This window comes from Desmodus rotundus, chromosome 5 (assembly GCF_022682495.2).
Source record: "Desmodus rotundus isolate HL8 chromosome 5, HLdesRot8A.1, whole genome shotgun sequence".
Classification (NCBI taxonomy): Eukaryota; Metazoa; Chordata; class Mammalia; order Chiroptera; family Phyllostomidae; genus Desmodus; species Desmodus rotundus.
The window spans coordinates 101,438,936-101,455,741 of record NC_071391.1 but is presented as its reverse complement, the minus strand read 5'-3'; the positions used below and the strand labels follow the sequence as shown (position 1 = coordinate 101,455,741).

Below are 16,806 nucleotides of genomic sequence, written 5' to 3'. Positions count from 1 at the left end.
ATTGTTACAATTTATATGTATGGCTTGTTATTTTATCACATATATAGCTTCACTCAACCACTGCCACATTCAAGATACAAAACTATTTCACCAACATAGAGATATTTCTTTTATTTATTTATTTAAAATTTATTGTTGTTCAAGTACAGTTTTCTGCCTTTTCCCCCCACCCCAGTCCAACCCCCAGGCCTCCCCCCTCCCTCCTATTTCCACCCCCACCCCCATTATTGTCCATATGTCCTTTATAATTGTTCCCGCAAACCCTTCACCTTTTTTCCCTGAAATTCCCTCCCCTCTCCCCTCTGGTCTCTGTCAGCCTGTTCTCAATTTCAGTGTCTTTGTTTATATTTTGCTTGCTTGTTTGTTTTGTTGATAAGGTTCCTGTTAAAGGTGAGATCATATGGTATTTGTCTTTCACCTCCTGGCTTATTTCACTTAGCATAATGCTCTCCAGTTCCATCCATGCTGTAGCAAAGGGTAGGAGCTCCTTCTTTCTTTCTGCTGCATAGAATTCCATTGTGTAACCAGTAGATCAAAAAACTATGGTGCACTTACACAATGGAATTCTACGCAGCAGAGAGAAAGAAGGAGTTCCTACCCTTTGCAACAGCATGGATGGAACTGGAGAGCATTCTGCTAAGTGAAATAAGCCAGGCAGTGAGGGACAAATACCATATGATCTCACCTTTAACTGGAGCATAATCAACAAAAGAAAAAAGCAAACAAAATATAACCAGAGACACTGTAGTTAAGGACAATCTAACAATAGCCAGAGGGGAGTGGGTAGGGGACAGTGAGGAGAGGCGTAACAGGAGCTACTATAAAGGACATGTGGACAAAATCAAGGGGAAGGGTGGAGGTGGGTTTGGCTGGGGTGGGGTGGAGGGATGGGGAGAAAATGCATACAACTGTTAATTCAATAACAATAAAAATTAAAAAAAAAGAATTCCATTGTGTAAATGTAGCATAGTTTATTTTTTAATTTTTATTGTTATTCAAATACAGCTGTATGCCTCCTCTCCCCATCCCTCCACCCCACCCCAGCTGAACCCACCTCCCTCCACCACCTCCACCCTCCCCACCGGTCCTGTCCATGTGTCCTCCATAGTAGTTCCTGCAATCCCCTCTTCCCACTGTCCCCCCGCCCCCCCAGCTATTGTTAGATTGTTCTCAACTTCAATGTCTCTGGTTATATTTTGTTTGCTTTTTTCTTCTATTGATTATGTTCCAGTTAAAGGTGAGATCATATGGTATTTGTCCCTCACTGCCTGGCTTATTTCACTTAGCATAATGCTCTCCAGTTTCATCCATGCTGTTGCAAAGGGTATAAGCTCCTTCTTTCTCTCTGCTGCGTAGAATTCCATTGTGTAAATATACCATGGTTTATGGACCCACTCATTTGCTGATGGGCACTTAGGTTGCTTCCAGTACTTGGCTATTGTAAATTGTGCTGCTATGAACACTGGAGTGCATAGGTTCTTTTGGATTGGTGTTTCAGTGTTCTTAGGATATAATCCTCCCATTGGAATTGCTGGGTCAAAAGGCAGTTCCATTTTTAGTTTTCTGAGGAAATTCCATAGTGTTTTCCACAGTGGCCTCACCAGTCTGCATTCCCACCAACAGTGCACTAGGGTTCCCTTTTCTCCGCATCGTCTCCAACACTTGTTTGTGGATTTATGTTGGCCACTCTGACTGGTGTGAGATGGTACCTCATTGTGGTTTTAATTTGCATCTCTCTGATGGCTAGTGATGCTGAGCATCTTTTCATATGTCTCTGAGCCCTCTGTATGTCTTCCTTGGAGAAGTGTCTGTTCAAGTCCTTTGCCCATTTTTTAATTGGGTTGTTTGTCTTCCTGGAGTGGAGTCGTGTGAGTTCTTTATATATTTTGGAGATCAGGCCCTTGTCTGAGGTATCATTAGCAAATATGTTTTCCCATACTGTTGTTTCTCTTTGTAATTTGGTGCTGTTTTCTTTAACCACGCATAAGCTTTTTAATTTGATGAGGTCCCATTTGTTTATTCTTTCCTTTATGTCCCTTGCTTTAGGGGATGTATCTGTGAGGATGTTGGTGCGTGGAATGTCTGAGATTTTCCTGCCAGTGTTTTCCTCAAGGACTTTTATGGTGTTACGGCTTATATTTAAGTCTTTTATCCATCTTGAGTTTATTCTCGTGTATGGCGTAAGTTGGTGATCGAGTTTCATTTTTTTGCACGTAGCTGTCCAGATCTCCCAACACCATCTGTTGAAGAGGCTGTTTTTGCTCCATTTTATGCTCCTGCCTCCTTTGTCAAATATTAATTGTCCGTATAGACTTGAGTTTATTTCTGGGCTCTCTGTTCTGTTCCATTGGTCTATGTGCCTGTTTTTATGCCAGTACCAGGCTGTTTTGATTACAGTGGTCTTGTAAGACAGTTTGATATCAGGTATTGTGATCCCTCCTACTTTGTTCTTCTTTCTCAAAATGCTGCAGCTATTCGGGGTCATTTATGGTTCCATATAAATTTCTGAAATGTTTGTTCTATATCTGTGAAATATGTCATGGGTACTCTAATAGGGATTGCATTGAATCTATAAATTGCTTTGGGTAGTATGGCCATTTTGATAATGTTAATTCTTCCAGTCCATGAGCATGGTACATGCTTCCTTTTGTTTGTGTCTTCCTTAATTTCTTTCTTCAGTGTTGTGTAGTTTTCTGAGTACAGGTCTTTTACCTCCTTGGTTAGGTTTATTCCTAGATACTTTATTTTTCTTGTTGCTATATCAAATGGGATTTTTTTCCTGATTTCTGTTTCTGATGTTTCATTGTTGGTGTACAGGAATGCCTTTGATTTCTGAGTATTGACTTTGTATCCAGCTGTTTTGCCAAATTCATTTATTAGGTCGAGTAGTTTTTTGGTGGAGTCTATAGGATTTTCCATGTACACTATCATGTCATCTGCAAACAGTGACAGTTTCATTTCCTCCTTTCCTATTTGGATGCCTTTTATTGCTTTTTCTTGTCTGATTGCTGTGGCTAGGACTTCCAATGCTATGTTGAATAGGAGTGGTGAAAGAGGGCATCCTTGTCTGGTTCCTGATCTTAGTGGGAAAGCTCTAAGTTTTTGTCCATTGAGTGTGATGTTGGCTGTAGGTCTCTCATGTATGGCCTTTATTATGTTGAGGAATGCTCCCTTTATTCCCACTTTGCTGAGTGTTTTTTATCAGAAATGGGTGCTGTATCTTATCAAATGCTTTTCCTCATCTATTGATATGATCATGTGATTTTTGTCTTTGCAGTTATTGATGTGATGTATGATGTTTATTGATTTGTGAATATTGTACCATCCTTGCATCCCTGGGATGAATCCCACTTGGTCATGGTGGATGATCTTTTTAATGTATTGCTGGATGCGGTTTGCTAATATTTTGTTGAGAATTTTAGCATGTATGTTCATCAGCGATATTGGCCTGAAGTTTTCTTTCTTCGTTGTGTCTTTATCTGGTTTTGGGGTTAGGATGATGCTGGCTTCATAAAAAGAGTTTGGGAGTCTTCCATCAGTTTGGATTTTTTCGAATAGTCTGTGAAGGATAGGGGTTAGCTCTTCCTTAAATGCTTTTAGAAATCTCCTGTGAAACCATCTGGTCCAGGGCTTTTTTGTGTTGGGAGTTTTTTGATGACTGCTTCAATTTCCTTTGCTGTTATTGGTCTGTTCAGGTTTTCTGCTTCTTCTTCATTCAGTTTTGGAAGATTATATTTTTCTAGAAATGTGTCCATTTCATCGAGGTTTTCAAATTTCTTAGCATACAGTTCTTCGTAGTAATTTCTTACAATCCTTTGTATTTCTGTGGTATCAGTTGTAATCTCTCCTCTTTCATTTTTAATTGTGTTTATTTTGATCCTCTCTCTTTTCATCTTGATGAGCCTACTTAAAGACTTGTCGATTTTGTTTATCTTTTCAAAGAACCAGCTCCTGGATTCATTGATCCTTAAACAATTGTGCTTTTAGTCTCTATGTCATTTAACTCTGCTCTGATCTTTGTTATTTCCTCCCTTCTGCTTGCTCTGGGCTGTCTTTGTTGTTGTTCCTCCAGTTCTTATAGGCATAGGGTTAGGTTGTTTGTTTGAACTGTTTCTAACTTCTTAAGGTAGGCCTGTCTTGCTATGAACTTCCCTCTCAGGACTGCCTTTGCTGTGTCCCATAGGTTTTGGGTTGTTGTGAGTTCGTTTTCATTTGTTTCCAGGAAGTTTTTGATTTCTTCCCTAATCTCGTTCTTGACCCATTCATTGTTTAATAGCATGCTATTCAGTCTCCATGATTTTGAGTGTTTTGGGTTTTTTCCTTTGGGGTTGGTTTCTAGTTTTAGTCCCTTGAGGTCAGAGAAAATGCTTGATATGATTTCGATTTTCTTGAATTTGTTGAGGCTTGCTTTGTGTCCTATCATGTGGTCTATCTTTGAAAAAGTTCCATGTACACTTGAAAAGAATGTGTATTTTGCTTCTTTGGGATGAAAAGCTCTATATATATCAGTTAAGTCCATTTCCTCTAGGGTATTGTTAAGTGACACAATATCCTTCTTGATATTTTGTTTGGAAGACCTGTCCATTTTTGATAGTGGGGTGTTAAAGTCCCCTACTATAATTGTGTTGCTGTCAATATATTTCTTGAAATCCTCCAAGATTTTCTTTATGTATTTGGGTGCTCCTATGTTGGGTGCAAATATATTTACAATGTTTATGTCTTCTTGGTGGATTCTTCCTTTGAGTATTATGAAGTGACCTTCTGGGTCTCTCTTTATGGCCCTTCTTTGGAAGTCTATTTTGTCTGATATGAGTATTGCTACCCCTGCTTTTCTTTCCTGTCCGTTTGCTTGGAAAATTTGTTTCCAGCCCTTCACTTTCAGTCTGTGTAAGTCTTTTGTCCTGAGATGGGTCTCTTGTAGGCAGCATATGTGTGGGTCATGTTTTGTTATCCATTCAGCTATTCTATGTCTTTTGATTGGAGCACTTAATCCATTTACGTTTAAGGTTATTATCGATAGGTAGTTATTCATTGCCATTTTTTCCTACCTGTGTTCCTCTGTCTTTCTCTTTTCCTTCCTTTCCTTAAAGCAGTCCCTTTAGCATCTCTTGCCGAGCTAGTTTGGTGGAAGTGTATTCTTTCAGACTTCTTTTGTCTGGGAAGCTCTTTATTTGGCCTTCTATCTTGATTGAGAGCCTTGCTGGGTAAAGTAGTCTTGGTTGCAGGCCACTGGTTCTCATTACTTGGAATATTTTTTGCCATTCTCTTCTGGCTTGGAGCGTTTCCATTGAGAAGTCAGTTGCTAACCTTATTGGGGCTCCCTTGTACGTTACTTCCTGTTTCTCCCTTGCTGCCTTTAAGATCCTCTCTTTGTCTTGGAAATTTGCCATTTTAATTATGATGTGTCTTGCAGTGGGTCTCTTTGGGTTCCTCTTGCTTGGGACTCTCTGTGTTTCCTGGATTTGGGTGACTTTTTCTCTCCTCAGATTAGGGAAATTTTCCATCATTACTTTTTCAAAGAGGTTTTCTATCCCTTGCTCTTCTTCTCCTTCTGGTATTCCTATTATACGGATATTGTTACATTTCATGTTGTCCTGCATTTCCCTTATTGCCTCTTCATTCTTTCTGAGCCTGTTTTCCTTTTCTTGCTCTTTCTGGGTGTTTTTTTCTACTTTGTCCTCCAGCTCACTGATCCGATCCTCTTCTTCAAGTCTGCTTTTCATTCCTTCTACTGTGTTCTTCAATTCAGAAATTGTATTCTTCATTTCCTCTTGGCCCTTGTTGATAGTTTCTGTTTCCTTTTTCATGTTGATATAGTTTGCAGTGAATTCATTGTAGTTTCCCTGTAGTTTCTGGTAGTTCTCTTTGAGCTCAGAGAGCTCAGTGAGCTTCCTGATAACCATTGCTTTGAACTCAGTATCTGATAGTTGACTTGCTTCTTTTTCAGTTACCATTCTTTCTGAGGCTTCCTCCTTTCCTTTCATTTGGGAATTGTTTCTTTGTCTTCCCATTGTTTGTGAGACTCTTCTTGTTAGCCTCTGCTTCTTAAATTGATGTATTCTGACTCCCTGGGTTTATGGTGTGAACTTCTATGGTAGAATGCCAATGTGATTCAGTGGTGCTGTCTCCTTAATCTCCTGTGCTCACAGGTCTTGAGCTGACGTTTATGGGTGTAACACGGTCTAACTCTGGTCTTTTCAGCACCCCAGGTTTTCTTTTCTCACCTGTGGGAAAAAGAGGAATGGGGGCAAAAAAAAAAAAAAAGAGAGAGAGAGAAGAAGGGAAGGAGGGAAAAAGGGAATAGAAAAGGAAAGGAAGGAAAGGGGTAGGAATAAAGAAAGATCGGAGGCAAGATTAGAAAGAATTTTAACAAAAATTAAAACAACAGAATAAATAAAAGAAGGCAGGAAGAAGGAATAAAAAAGGTAAAGGATGGAAGGAAGAAGGAATAAAAAAAGAAAGAAGGATAGAAAGGAAGAAGGAATTCAGGGGGAAAGAAGGAAAGAAAAAAAAAAAAAAAAAGGTCTCCTGCTGGCTTTAAACTGGTCAGGTTAGTTCTGCTGGTCGTCCTGTCTGTGGACCGGGAGGGGGTGGTTGGAAGGATTGGTTTCACTTTTCTCCCTTCCTGAGCCACATTCTTCGCTGTTGTTCATCCTTCAGTCTAGTTCCTCCGGGTCCTTCTGCTCCCCACTAGGCCTTTAGTGCACTAGCTGTGCTGTCCTTGAGTTGCAGCAATTAGGGGCGACTCACATTCCACCTTCTTGCTCTTTGCTGTCTTAGATGCTAGGGGCTCTCGGTGCTGCTTTGGGGTAGTTCAGCCCCCTACTGGGTCGAGTCTTTCCGGGGAATGCAGTCTCCCCTAGTCCTGCAGCTCCCCTCTGCTGGGTGTTCTGCCTTCCTCCTAGAGAACCAGTAGGCCCTGCAGAGTTCTGTGCGCAGGGGCTAGGTAGGAGTTTTTCAGAACCAGTGGTTTTGGCTGTGGTTGCCTGCAGGCAGCCAGGCCGTTGATCGGGTTGTGTGGTCCATCTCCGCTTTGGACTTCGGTTGGTTGCTGATCCCCCGCTTTGGGTCTGTGCGCGGGGGGCAGCCAGCCACTGATCCGGTTGCGCGCTCACCCAGGAGCTTTTTGTCTGTGCTCCCAGGCAGCCGGACGCTTATCAGGGTGCCCACCCACCCGGGGTTTCAGGTGTCGGCCCCAGGCCACTGATTGGGGTATGCACCCACTGGGGCTCTTTGGTCCGGCTCTTTGGTCCCAGGCAGCTGGGCCGATTATCAGGGCTCGCGCTCACCTGGGTTTTCAGGTGTGGGCCCCTAGTCCGCTAATTTGAGTGCGTGCCAGCTGGGCTTCAGGTGAGCGCGGGGGCTGCTTTAACGCATTCACAGTCCAGGGGCTGAGGGGGGAGGGGCGCCAGAGGCCGCGCGGCTGCTGCGGAGAGTTCTCTAAGTAGCTACTACGTGCCTCTATTTTCTTTTCCTTTTTGAGAAATTCTTCCTATTCAAGCCCCCCCCCCCCCCCATCCAAACAAGCACCTGGCTGCTCACACAGCCCAGTCTGACTCTCTCCCAAGAATCCTGCAGCAGACCCTGCGCCCGGGCCCCCCGCAGGTCCCAGGGATCTTATTGTCCTTAAGCGCTCTTCTTACCGTCTGATCTTTCAGTGTCCTCTATCTTTGGTCTCCGATCTTCATATATGCTGGAATACTGTTGGCTGTTCACTCTGCTCCTCAGATCAGCTAGGTATTTCACTGGCGTTGAGGGGAAGTGGACTCTGCTCCCACCTATCTCGCCGCCATCTTCCACATATATCCTGTACCATAGTTTTTTGATCCACTCATTTACTGATGGGCACCTAGGTTGCTTCCAGCCCTTGGCTATTGTAAATTGTGCTGCTATGAACACTGGAGTGCATAGGTTCTTTTGGATTGGTGTTTCAGTGTTCTTAGGATATAATCCTCCCATTGGAATTGCTGGGTCAAAAGGCAGTTCCATTTTTAGTTTTCTGAGGAAATTCCGTACTGTTTTCCACAGTGGCTGCACCAGTCTGCATTCCCACCAACAGTGCACTAGGGTTCCCTTTTCTCCACAACCTCTCCAACACTTGTTGTTTGTTGCTTTGTTTATGATGGCCATTCTCAATGGTGTGAGGTGGTATCTCATTATTTGCATCTCTCTGATAGCTAGCAATACTGAGCATCTTTTCATATATCTCTGGACCCACAGAGATATTTCTTGTTTGTTTCTAGTTTTGGGCTATTACGAATAAGGTAGACCTTATGCATTTAATGTAATTATTGCTATGTACGGTCTTCTATGTTATATTTCTTGTCTTTTCCCCTTGTTTTTTCTATCTCTGTTGTCTGATATTTGCCTTTCTGGGATTACTTGAACATTTTTTTTAGAATTCCATTTTGATTTATGTGTACTACTTTTGAGTATTTCTATAGATGTTTTCAATAGTTGCTTTAGGTATTACACATACAGAGCTCTTCACAGTCCATTGTTATCACATTTTATCAGTTTAAGTGTAGAAAAATGCCTTCAAGTCTTTTACCCTCCCCACTTATAATTGTCATGATAGATAAGATTTGTTATTTGTTCTGCCCAGGGCTTAAGTTCCCTTAATGTTAGTGGTCAGGTTTTTCATTGATGTTTGTTTAGTCTAAGATTTTATATATTATATTAGCTACTATTTCTTTGAATATTGTGTTTATTCTCACCTTCAGGAGTTTTGATTAGGTGATTATTGGACCTTTTCATTCTGTTTTTTTCATATCTCTTAACCTCTCTTGTTTTTCCTGTGCTGTATTATAGAGAATTTCTGATCTGCTATTTTTTCTAACTTACTGATTGTCTCTTCTGTGTCTTTTGTGTTCTTAAACTTGTCTATTGATTTTTTAATTATTTCAATTATTTTAGTTTAATCTTTTGATATTCTCTTTGGTTCTTTTAAAAAATCTGCTCTTTTTTCTTTTTTTCATTGTTGTTCAGTTACAGTTGTCCCCATTTCTGCTCCCCCCCATCGCTCTCCCTTTTCCTGTCCAACCCCTGCTCCCAAAACAATCCCATGGGTCCATTGTACATGTTCCTTGACCCTTCCCCTTTCCAGTATTATCCCCTCCCTCCACCCTTCTTGTCTGTCTCAGTTTGTTCTTAATTTCCATGTCTGTGGTTCTTTTTTTCCTGCTCGTTTGTTTGTTTTGTCGATGAGTTTCCTCTTATAGGTGAGAACATATGGTATTTGTCTTTTACCAACTGGCTTACTTCACTTAGCATAATACTCTCCAGTTCCATCCATGTTGTCACAAAGGGTAGGAATTCCTTTTCTTTCTTTCTGCTGTGTAGTATTCCATTGTGTAAATGTACCACAGTTTGTTCCACTCATCTATTGATGGGCACTTAGGCTGTTTTTAGCACTTGGCTATTGTAAATAATGCTGCTATGAATATGGGGGTTCATAGGTTCTTTTGAATTGGTGTTTCAGGATTCTTAGGGTATAATCCCAGCAGTGGAATCACTAAATCACAAAGCAGTTCCATTTTTAGTTTTTTGAGGAAATTCCATAGTGTTTTCCACAGTGGCTGCACCAGTCAGCATTCCCACCAACAGTATACTAGGGTTCCCCTTTCTCCACAACCTCTCAGGCACTTGTTGATTTATTAATGATGTCCATTGTGACCAGTGTGAAGTGGTATATTACTTATTTTATGTGTTAATATTTAAACACAACTATTCTTAAGTTTCTGTTTGAAAACACTATATCTGAAATTCTTGGGGGTCTAATTTAGTGTGCCTTTTAACTACCGCTAAGTTTGGGTTATTACTTAGTGTTTTTAAATTTTGAACTGTGAGCTAATTTTCAACACACCTTTATCTGAGGTTTATTTCTTTGCCTGGGTTAAGGGTACGTCCTTCCGGAGTTTTGTGTTTATTTCTGCCAAGTGTTCTAGGATACATCATCATCCTAAAACCAGGTTTTATTTTGATTTCTTATTTTCAGATTAAGAGTTTTCAAGGAAGACTTTTAGTTGTTACAGTTACCTTGAGCCTAGCAATGGTTGGTAGACAAGCTACAAACTGATTTTGTCTAGCCTAACCTTTTCACTTGTTATCATCCTTAGTAGCTTTATGTGGGGTATCTTAGTTCTAATACTTGCATTGCAGACATCTCTATGGCCTCATCTTTTGTTTCTGAGTTATAAGACACAAGACTCTGGACTACTGAGACAAGCAAACTTCAGCCATATCTAACATAACCTCAATTCAGAGTGTTATTGCTCTAATTTGGCTCCATGGGACTTCCCTTACAAATTCTTACAAGTTTTTCTGTACATTCAAAGGGATGCGTCTTTATATTCTAGGATGCTTCTTTACATTAGAGGTCTTTCAGATGACCTAGTTTCCACGATGCCAGAAATTATAGTCAGTTTACTTATTTATTGACTGTGAACTCACTGATGGCAGAGCCAATGCCCACCTAGTTCATCGTAGGTTCCTCAACACCTGGTACCTGGTACATAATAGATAATAAATATGGAATGAGTGAATTGCTGTTTACTACAGAATTATTTATAATAGTGAAAAACTGAAATGAATCTAAATGTCTAATAAGGGTGAAGTAAATAATTATTGCTCATATATTTTTCAGCCAGAAAATGATGATTTAGAGAGCTATATTATTATAGACTGAAAATTATTAAATATTAAGTATAGGTCAAAAAAACCAGGACTCAATGTTGAATTTATAGTATGGTAACTTCAAAATATGCATAACACTGAATATGAAAAATACAAAAACCCACTTAATAGTGAACACCAAAATGCTAATAGTAGCTTATGTTGGAGTGGTGGATTGAGGATCCCTTTTTACCCTTTATTCTCTAAACTTTCTATAATGAGATTTATACTAAATACAAAATACTAAAAAGAAAAATGTTTATTAGTGTTCTTAAAAGTTTTTAGATTTAAATGCACTAAGAGGTTGATAAAAATAAAAATTTCAGAATTAGTTTTATTACTAAAATGTTTACAGACTTTTATATGAAAATACAGAAAAAGATCTTTCCGATACTCAGCGACACCTTGCTAAGAAAAAATATGAGCTACAGCTTACTCAGGAGAAAATTATGTGCTTGGATGAAAAAATTGGTGAGTTTTTTTTTTCTGATATTACTTTTTTGTTTAAGTCTGGTAGAAAAATGTTTTATTCTCTTCAGTTATAATATAGATAAATTTGGAGATGGGTCCTTTAAATTAAAAGTTTATGAGTCAATCATGGAAAAAATATGTTTTTCATTCATAGTTAACTTTTTTACTTAGATTCAGGACCATAAATACTTAGACATGGCTTCATATTTTTCAATGAAAATATAACTAAAGAAAGCAGCAACACTTTATAATTTATGATGATCATGTTTGAATTTACAAGTTCTATGATATTGTGGCTTTTCCATAGCTGTTGGAACAGCTGTTGGAAAACAGCTGTTTTCCATAGCTGTTTTCCATAGCAGTACATGTATATTATTTTTGGTGGGCAGCGTACATACATTTGACAATATCTATGAGATTACTTGGGTTTATAGAGAAAATTATTTTTATAGTCTCCCATTTATGTTACTAGTGATCTCTATGAAAATATGGTCATAATTTAATCTTTTTATAACTGTAAAGTAAAATTTTGATTAAGACTCTAAAAGAGCCCATTTTAACATAGAGTAAATATTTTTAACATTTATTATTATGTAGTTCAGAACTGTCTGGCATAAAAATTAGGTGGGTAGAGATGCTTTCCACTGATATAGGAAAATTAAAAAATAAATATAAAAGGAGAATATTGAAAAACTCATTTTTAGATATTTTAAGTCCAAACAAAAATGTAAGGCAAGCAGTTAAATAGATAAGTTTTTATCTCAGAAGAGAAACCTAAGCTAAAGATATACACTAGGGATACATCAACATATAAATGATATTTTAAAACCATAAAATCTCCTAGAGAAAAAACAAATATTGAGGAGAGGATCCAGGGCTGAGTAAGAAGAAACCAAAGAAGTAGGAAGAAGTAAGTGAGTGTTACTTTGGGAGTCAAGAGAGAAAATGTTTTAAAAAGAAGGGGAGTACCATCAGTTGCCAGATACTTTCTTTTCTTTTTTTTTTAAGTAATTTTAATTTTTTATTGTTATTCAGTTACAGTTATGTGCCTTTTCTCCCCATCCCTCCACCCCACCCCAGCCAAACCCCCCTCCTTCCCCCACCTCCACCCGCCCCCTTGATACAAAAATAAACTCAAGATGGATAAAAGACTTAAATATAAGTCGTAACACCATAAAAGTCCTAGAGGAAAACATTGGCAGGAAAATCTCAGACATTCACGCAGCAACATCCTCACAGACACATCCCCTAAAGCAAGGGACATAAAGAAAAGAATAAACAAATGGGACCTCATCAAAATAAAAAGCTTCTTCATGGCTAAAGAAAACAGCACTAACTTACAAGAAGCAAAAATAAGATGAGGATGAAAAAAATGTTGATTGGATTTGGCACATTGGAGATTTTGGTAACATCGACAAAGTTTGGATAGAGTGTTGAATGTGGAAGATGGAATAAGTTGAAGAATGACTGGGAAGTGAGGAAGTAGAGATGGGAGAGAACAGAAATCTCTTAAGAAGTTTAGCTACTAAGAGTAGCAGAAAAATGGGTGGTAGCTTGACGTTGAGAATTTTTTTTAAAGCTAAGAACTACTAGAACTGTTCTTAGAGCTTTCATTTATTTATTTATTTTATGCCAGTGGAAATGAACTCAGATATCAGAACACCCAAAATATGTGGTTTGCCTGAAAGATAGTACTGCCCAGATACAGGAATTGATGTATTCTCAAGTCCTATAGAGATCATCCTCTTGTCATATGATATTGTCTCTCTTAGTGCTGCACTGGGTGGCCATTGACAGGGATTAACCTAGAGATCTACCAGTGGTTCTCAAACTCCCACATGTGTTAGAATGATTTGGAGAGCTAAGAAAGATCACTGGAGCCAGACTTCTCGAGTAGGATAGAGATAAGGCTTTAGTATCTTTATCAGTTTTCTCAAGTGGTTGTCAAGCTTTGTTGTGCATTAGAATCACATGGGAGGGGTGCTTATAAAAACATGATTGCTCTACCCACTCAGAAATTCTAATTCAGTAGGGCGGGGCTTCCCAAATGATGCTGATGGTACTGGTTGAGAAACCACATTTTGAAAACTACTATTGTATACCTCTCATTTAGGTCTTTAGCATTGACCTTGGCTTGCCAGTGTTGTTACAAATCAAATCAGATGTCCTGGGATAATTTTTTTCTAGGAATTTTTAGAAAAAATTCAGAAAATTTAGAAACATTTGAATATTTGAAGACATTTTATTCTGTAGATGATTTAACTGAATATTTTATTAAGATCTATTAGTTGCAAACTTATATACAACAGTAATTCTAGTTTAGAAGGAGGGGAAATTTTAGTATTCTACCCAACTTCATCCACCTACATTCTCCTCCCCACCACAAATGTAATTTGTAATATAGAGCTTTCCTTTGCTATTCTTATTCATATGTGTTAATTGTGCTTTTACATTTATGAATTATTTAGAATTTCATGATTCATCTTAGTTTTTAATCACTAACAACAAAAGCCATCTTTTTATTTGGGATACAGTACTTATTTTTAGCCATCAAATATAATAGGGAACAGCTTACTTTGAAAAGTATTCCGATCTGTTTGAACTAGAAAGATTATCTTCATTTAAAAATTCTCTTATGATTACATATTTAGATAATTTTACAAGGCAAAGTATTGCCCAGCGAGAAGAAATCAGCATTCTTGGTGCGACCCTCAATGATATGGCTAAAGAAAAGGAGTGCCTGCAAGCATGCTTGGATAAAAAATCTGAGAACATTGCATCCCTTGGAGAGAGTTTGGCAATGAAAGTATGTTCTAAGAACTGTGGTTTAAAAGAAATGTTTTCACTTAAATCTGAATAAAATACTAGGATTCTCTCAAACTTTGTTCTAGAGAGCTGAAACTTTAAAATATGATTTTGAAATATTTTAGGATAGTCAAGAAATATGTGTTCTTCTCATCAATTTATGATTAACATTCGCTGACAATAACTAATTCAAGTATCGAAATGTGAAGCATGACAATGTAGCAGTGAGACTGAATACTTCTTAAAAGCACACCAGAACTTATATTTTCAGTTAGCCACTTTGGGAGGCCATATATTTATTCTGTTGAAATTGTCTTTGTAATTGTGTTCAGAGCACATTTTTACATATCCTTAGCCATTGAAACTAGATGATGTGGGGCTGGTAAATAAAGCTGGGTGACAATCTCCAGCCCTCAGTTTTTATTCAAACAGCAACATAAAGGAGTTGCAAAAAGGCAGGGAAATATAGATGCCCTTTCCTGGCTCATAAGCTGATTCTGAAGACAATTCCAAAACTTTTTTACACATGTCTTAAGCAAAGGCAGCATCATTGGAATAAGGCCTTTCCCCTCTCTAAGGGAACTAATTTAATCGTTTATTCATCACCCATTCAACAAACATTTATTTATAGGTACCAGGTATTATGCTAGAAACTGAGGAGGAGTGGGCATGCCTTCCAAAGCCTATAGTATAAATGGGAGAAAGATATATAAAGATGCTATTGTGATAGAATGTGCTAAGTGGCATAATGATTTATGCACAATGTGTGGTTGAAGTTTGGCAGAAACACACTTGATTTAACCTGGGGGTTGGATTAAGTGAGGAGGAAGATCTAGAAAGCATTCCAGGAGGCGATGGTGCCTGGACTGCCCTGAATATTGGCTAGAAGTTAGCCAGGAAAAGATACAGAGGATGGGGATAGTGAGAGAAGTACTGATTCAGACAGACAGAATACGTCGTACAGAAAGGAATCCAGGCAGAGGAACTCATATGAAAGCCCAGTGGCTTTCATTAAGAGAATTTCATGGGATTTCTTGATAGTTTAGTATGTCCATAGAACAGATTGCAAAGAGGTAAGTATGGGGTGGGGATAGGGAACAAAAGATGAAATGGGATAGAAAGCAACAAATTATAAAAATGTATGTAATGTTGAATTTAGACTGTCATCATCAATATAGTGAATCAAATGAAATAATATAAACAAAATATCACAATTACATCTTTATTTTAAAAGAAATACTCTGACACTTGTTATTCTAAGTAAAAGATGGATTATAGGAAAGTGAGAATAGTAACAAGGACACTAGTTAGGAGTGAAATGATAAGAACTGTGTTGGGATAGTGGCAGTATCCATGACATATAAGCAAAGCTGTCAAGGAAGTAGGATTGACAAGATGTGCTTTTTCACTTAGGAACCACGTGAATATTTGCTGTGCATGAAGTGGGAAACGGGCTCAGAGAGGAAGAATATCTACATGTCTTTGGGACATGTAACTGAAATATTCATAGGCTCTTGGATTTTTAGGTTTGGAGAGAAAATTGAATTGAAGTTAATAAATTTGGGAATCATGAGCCTAACTGAAGCTATCAAAGTGCATAAGATAGTAAATTTTGGTTTACTTGTTGAAAAGGCTGACTCATTACTTTACAAGTTATACCTTAATAATTTTGAACATTTTATGGCTTTTCGGGGTAGAGTCTTGTTTCTCATGTTTAAAGCTTTTTCAATAAACATGATTTTCTTTTAAAACACTAACACTTAGAAACAAATTATTCATATCTTTCTGAATCTCTTCCCTCTGCTATATCTATGTTTTATATTTTTTGCATTCTGCTAATTATACCAACATTATCTTTTCCTTCATAAGGAATATTGAGTTGCAAGTTCATTTCAAATCAAGAACTTTGTATAAGATCACGAACATAAACATATCCATTCTTTGAAGGGAAAAAGTGTTTTAAATCAGGGTTAAGCATTCAAAAGAAGAAAAATTTTCTATAATTATATTTCAGAGCTTAACTCAAAAATACCATACAGAGAAAAGCAGTAGTCTTACAGTCTAATCTGGAGATTAGAGAAATAATTTCTATGGAAAAGTCTATTATATAATAAATAGGTGAAGGTTTTATTGTTGTTTTTTTACCTTATTGGTAATTGTAGTTAATAAAGACGTCCTACTATTTACTACCAGTTAAAGTTAGAAAACTTCGATAGCAAGTTCACAGACTTTTGAGTAATAAAAACCAGAATTATTTGTGTAATAATTTTAGTTTGTTTCTTTTCTCTAAGTAGATTTATAACCATCTTGTCCAGATTGAATTTTTAACAATTAACTTGAACCTGTGTCCCTGGTTGGACAAACATACTGGGTTGTACAAAAATATTAAATTGATAATGAAGGCATAGATTTCAACAGTTTGAGAAATGGTGGATATTAGGGAAATATTAAGAGAAAATAGGGCTAATAGGATATATTTTTGAATTCTACCCAGTAATTTTGTTGCCCTGGATACTTTACAATGTTCTTAGATAATCTTACTTTCAAGATGAATTTCTATTGATAAAAGGAAGTCCTTTTTAGGCTTATAAACCATATTTAGGCTTAACCAAGTAATGACTTTCAGAAACACTAGAAGTTCAATTAATTTTTCAGAATTTATTTAGAAATTTATTAAATTATATTTCAAAACCATGTATTAATATTCATTTTTAAGCAGTATTTTCTCTTTGAGGTTTTCCTCCATTGGCTGTGCTTTGCTAATGGATATGTTAACCATATTCCAATATCCATTACTGCCAGGTGTGAAATCTGCTCCATTCATTCTACCAGGAAGCAGAATGGGAAAGCAGAGCT

General features: G+C 37.7%; 1 protein-coding gene across 8 annotated transcripts in view; it reads left to right on the top strand.

Annotated features, from left to right (window-relative positions):
- Positions 1 to 16,806, top strand: part of TSGA10 (testis specific 10) — a 172,378-nt gene that overhangs the window by 67,724 nt on the left and 87,848 nt on the right. For all 8 annotated transcript variants that reach the window (XR_011651227.1, XM_045204802.3, XM_045204800.3 and 5 more), the window contains 2 exons: positions 11,030 to 11,145; positions 13,797 to 13,951. Coding sequence is in view for 7 of the 8 variants with exons in the window: in XM_045204802.3 (XP_045060737.1) it covers positions 11,030 to 11,145; positions 13,797 to 13,951 (271 nt within the window). In the remaining variant the exon portion in view is untranslated. The remainder of the gene's footprint in view (positions 1 to 11,029; positions 11,146 to 13,796; positions 13,952 to 16,806) is intronic.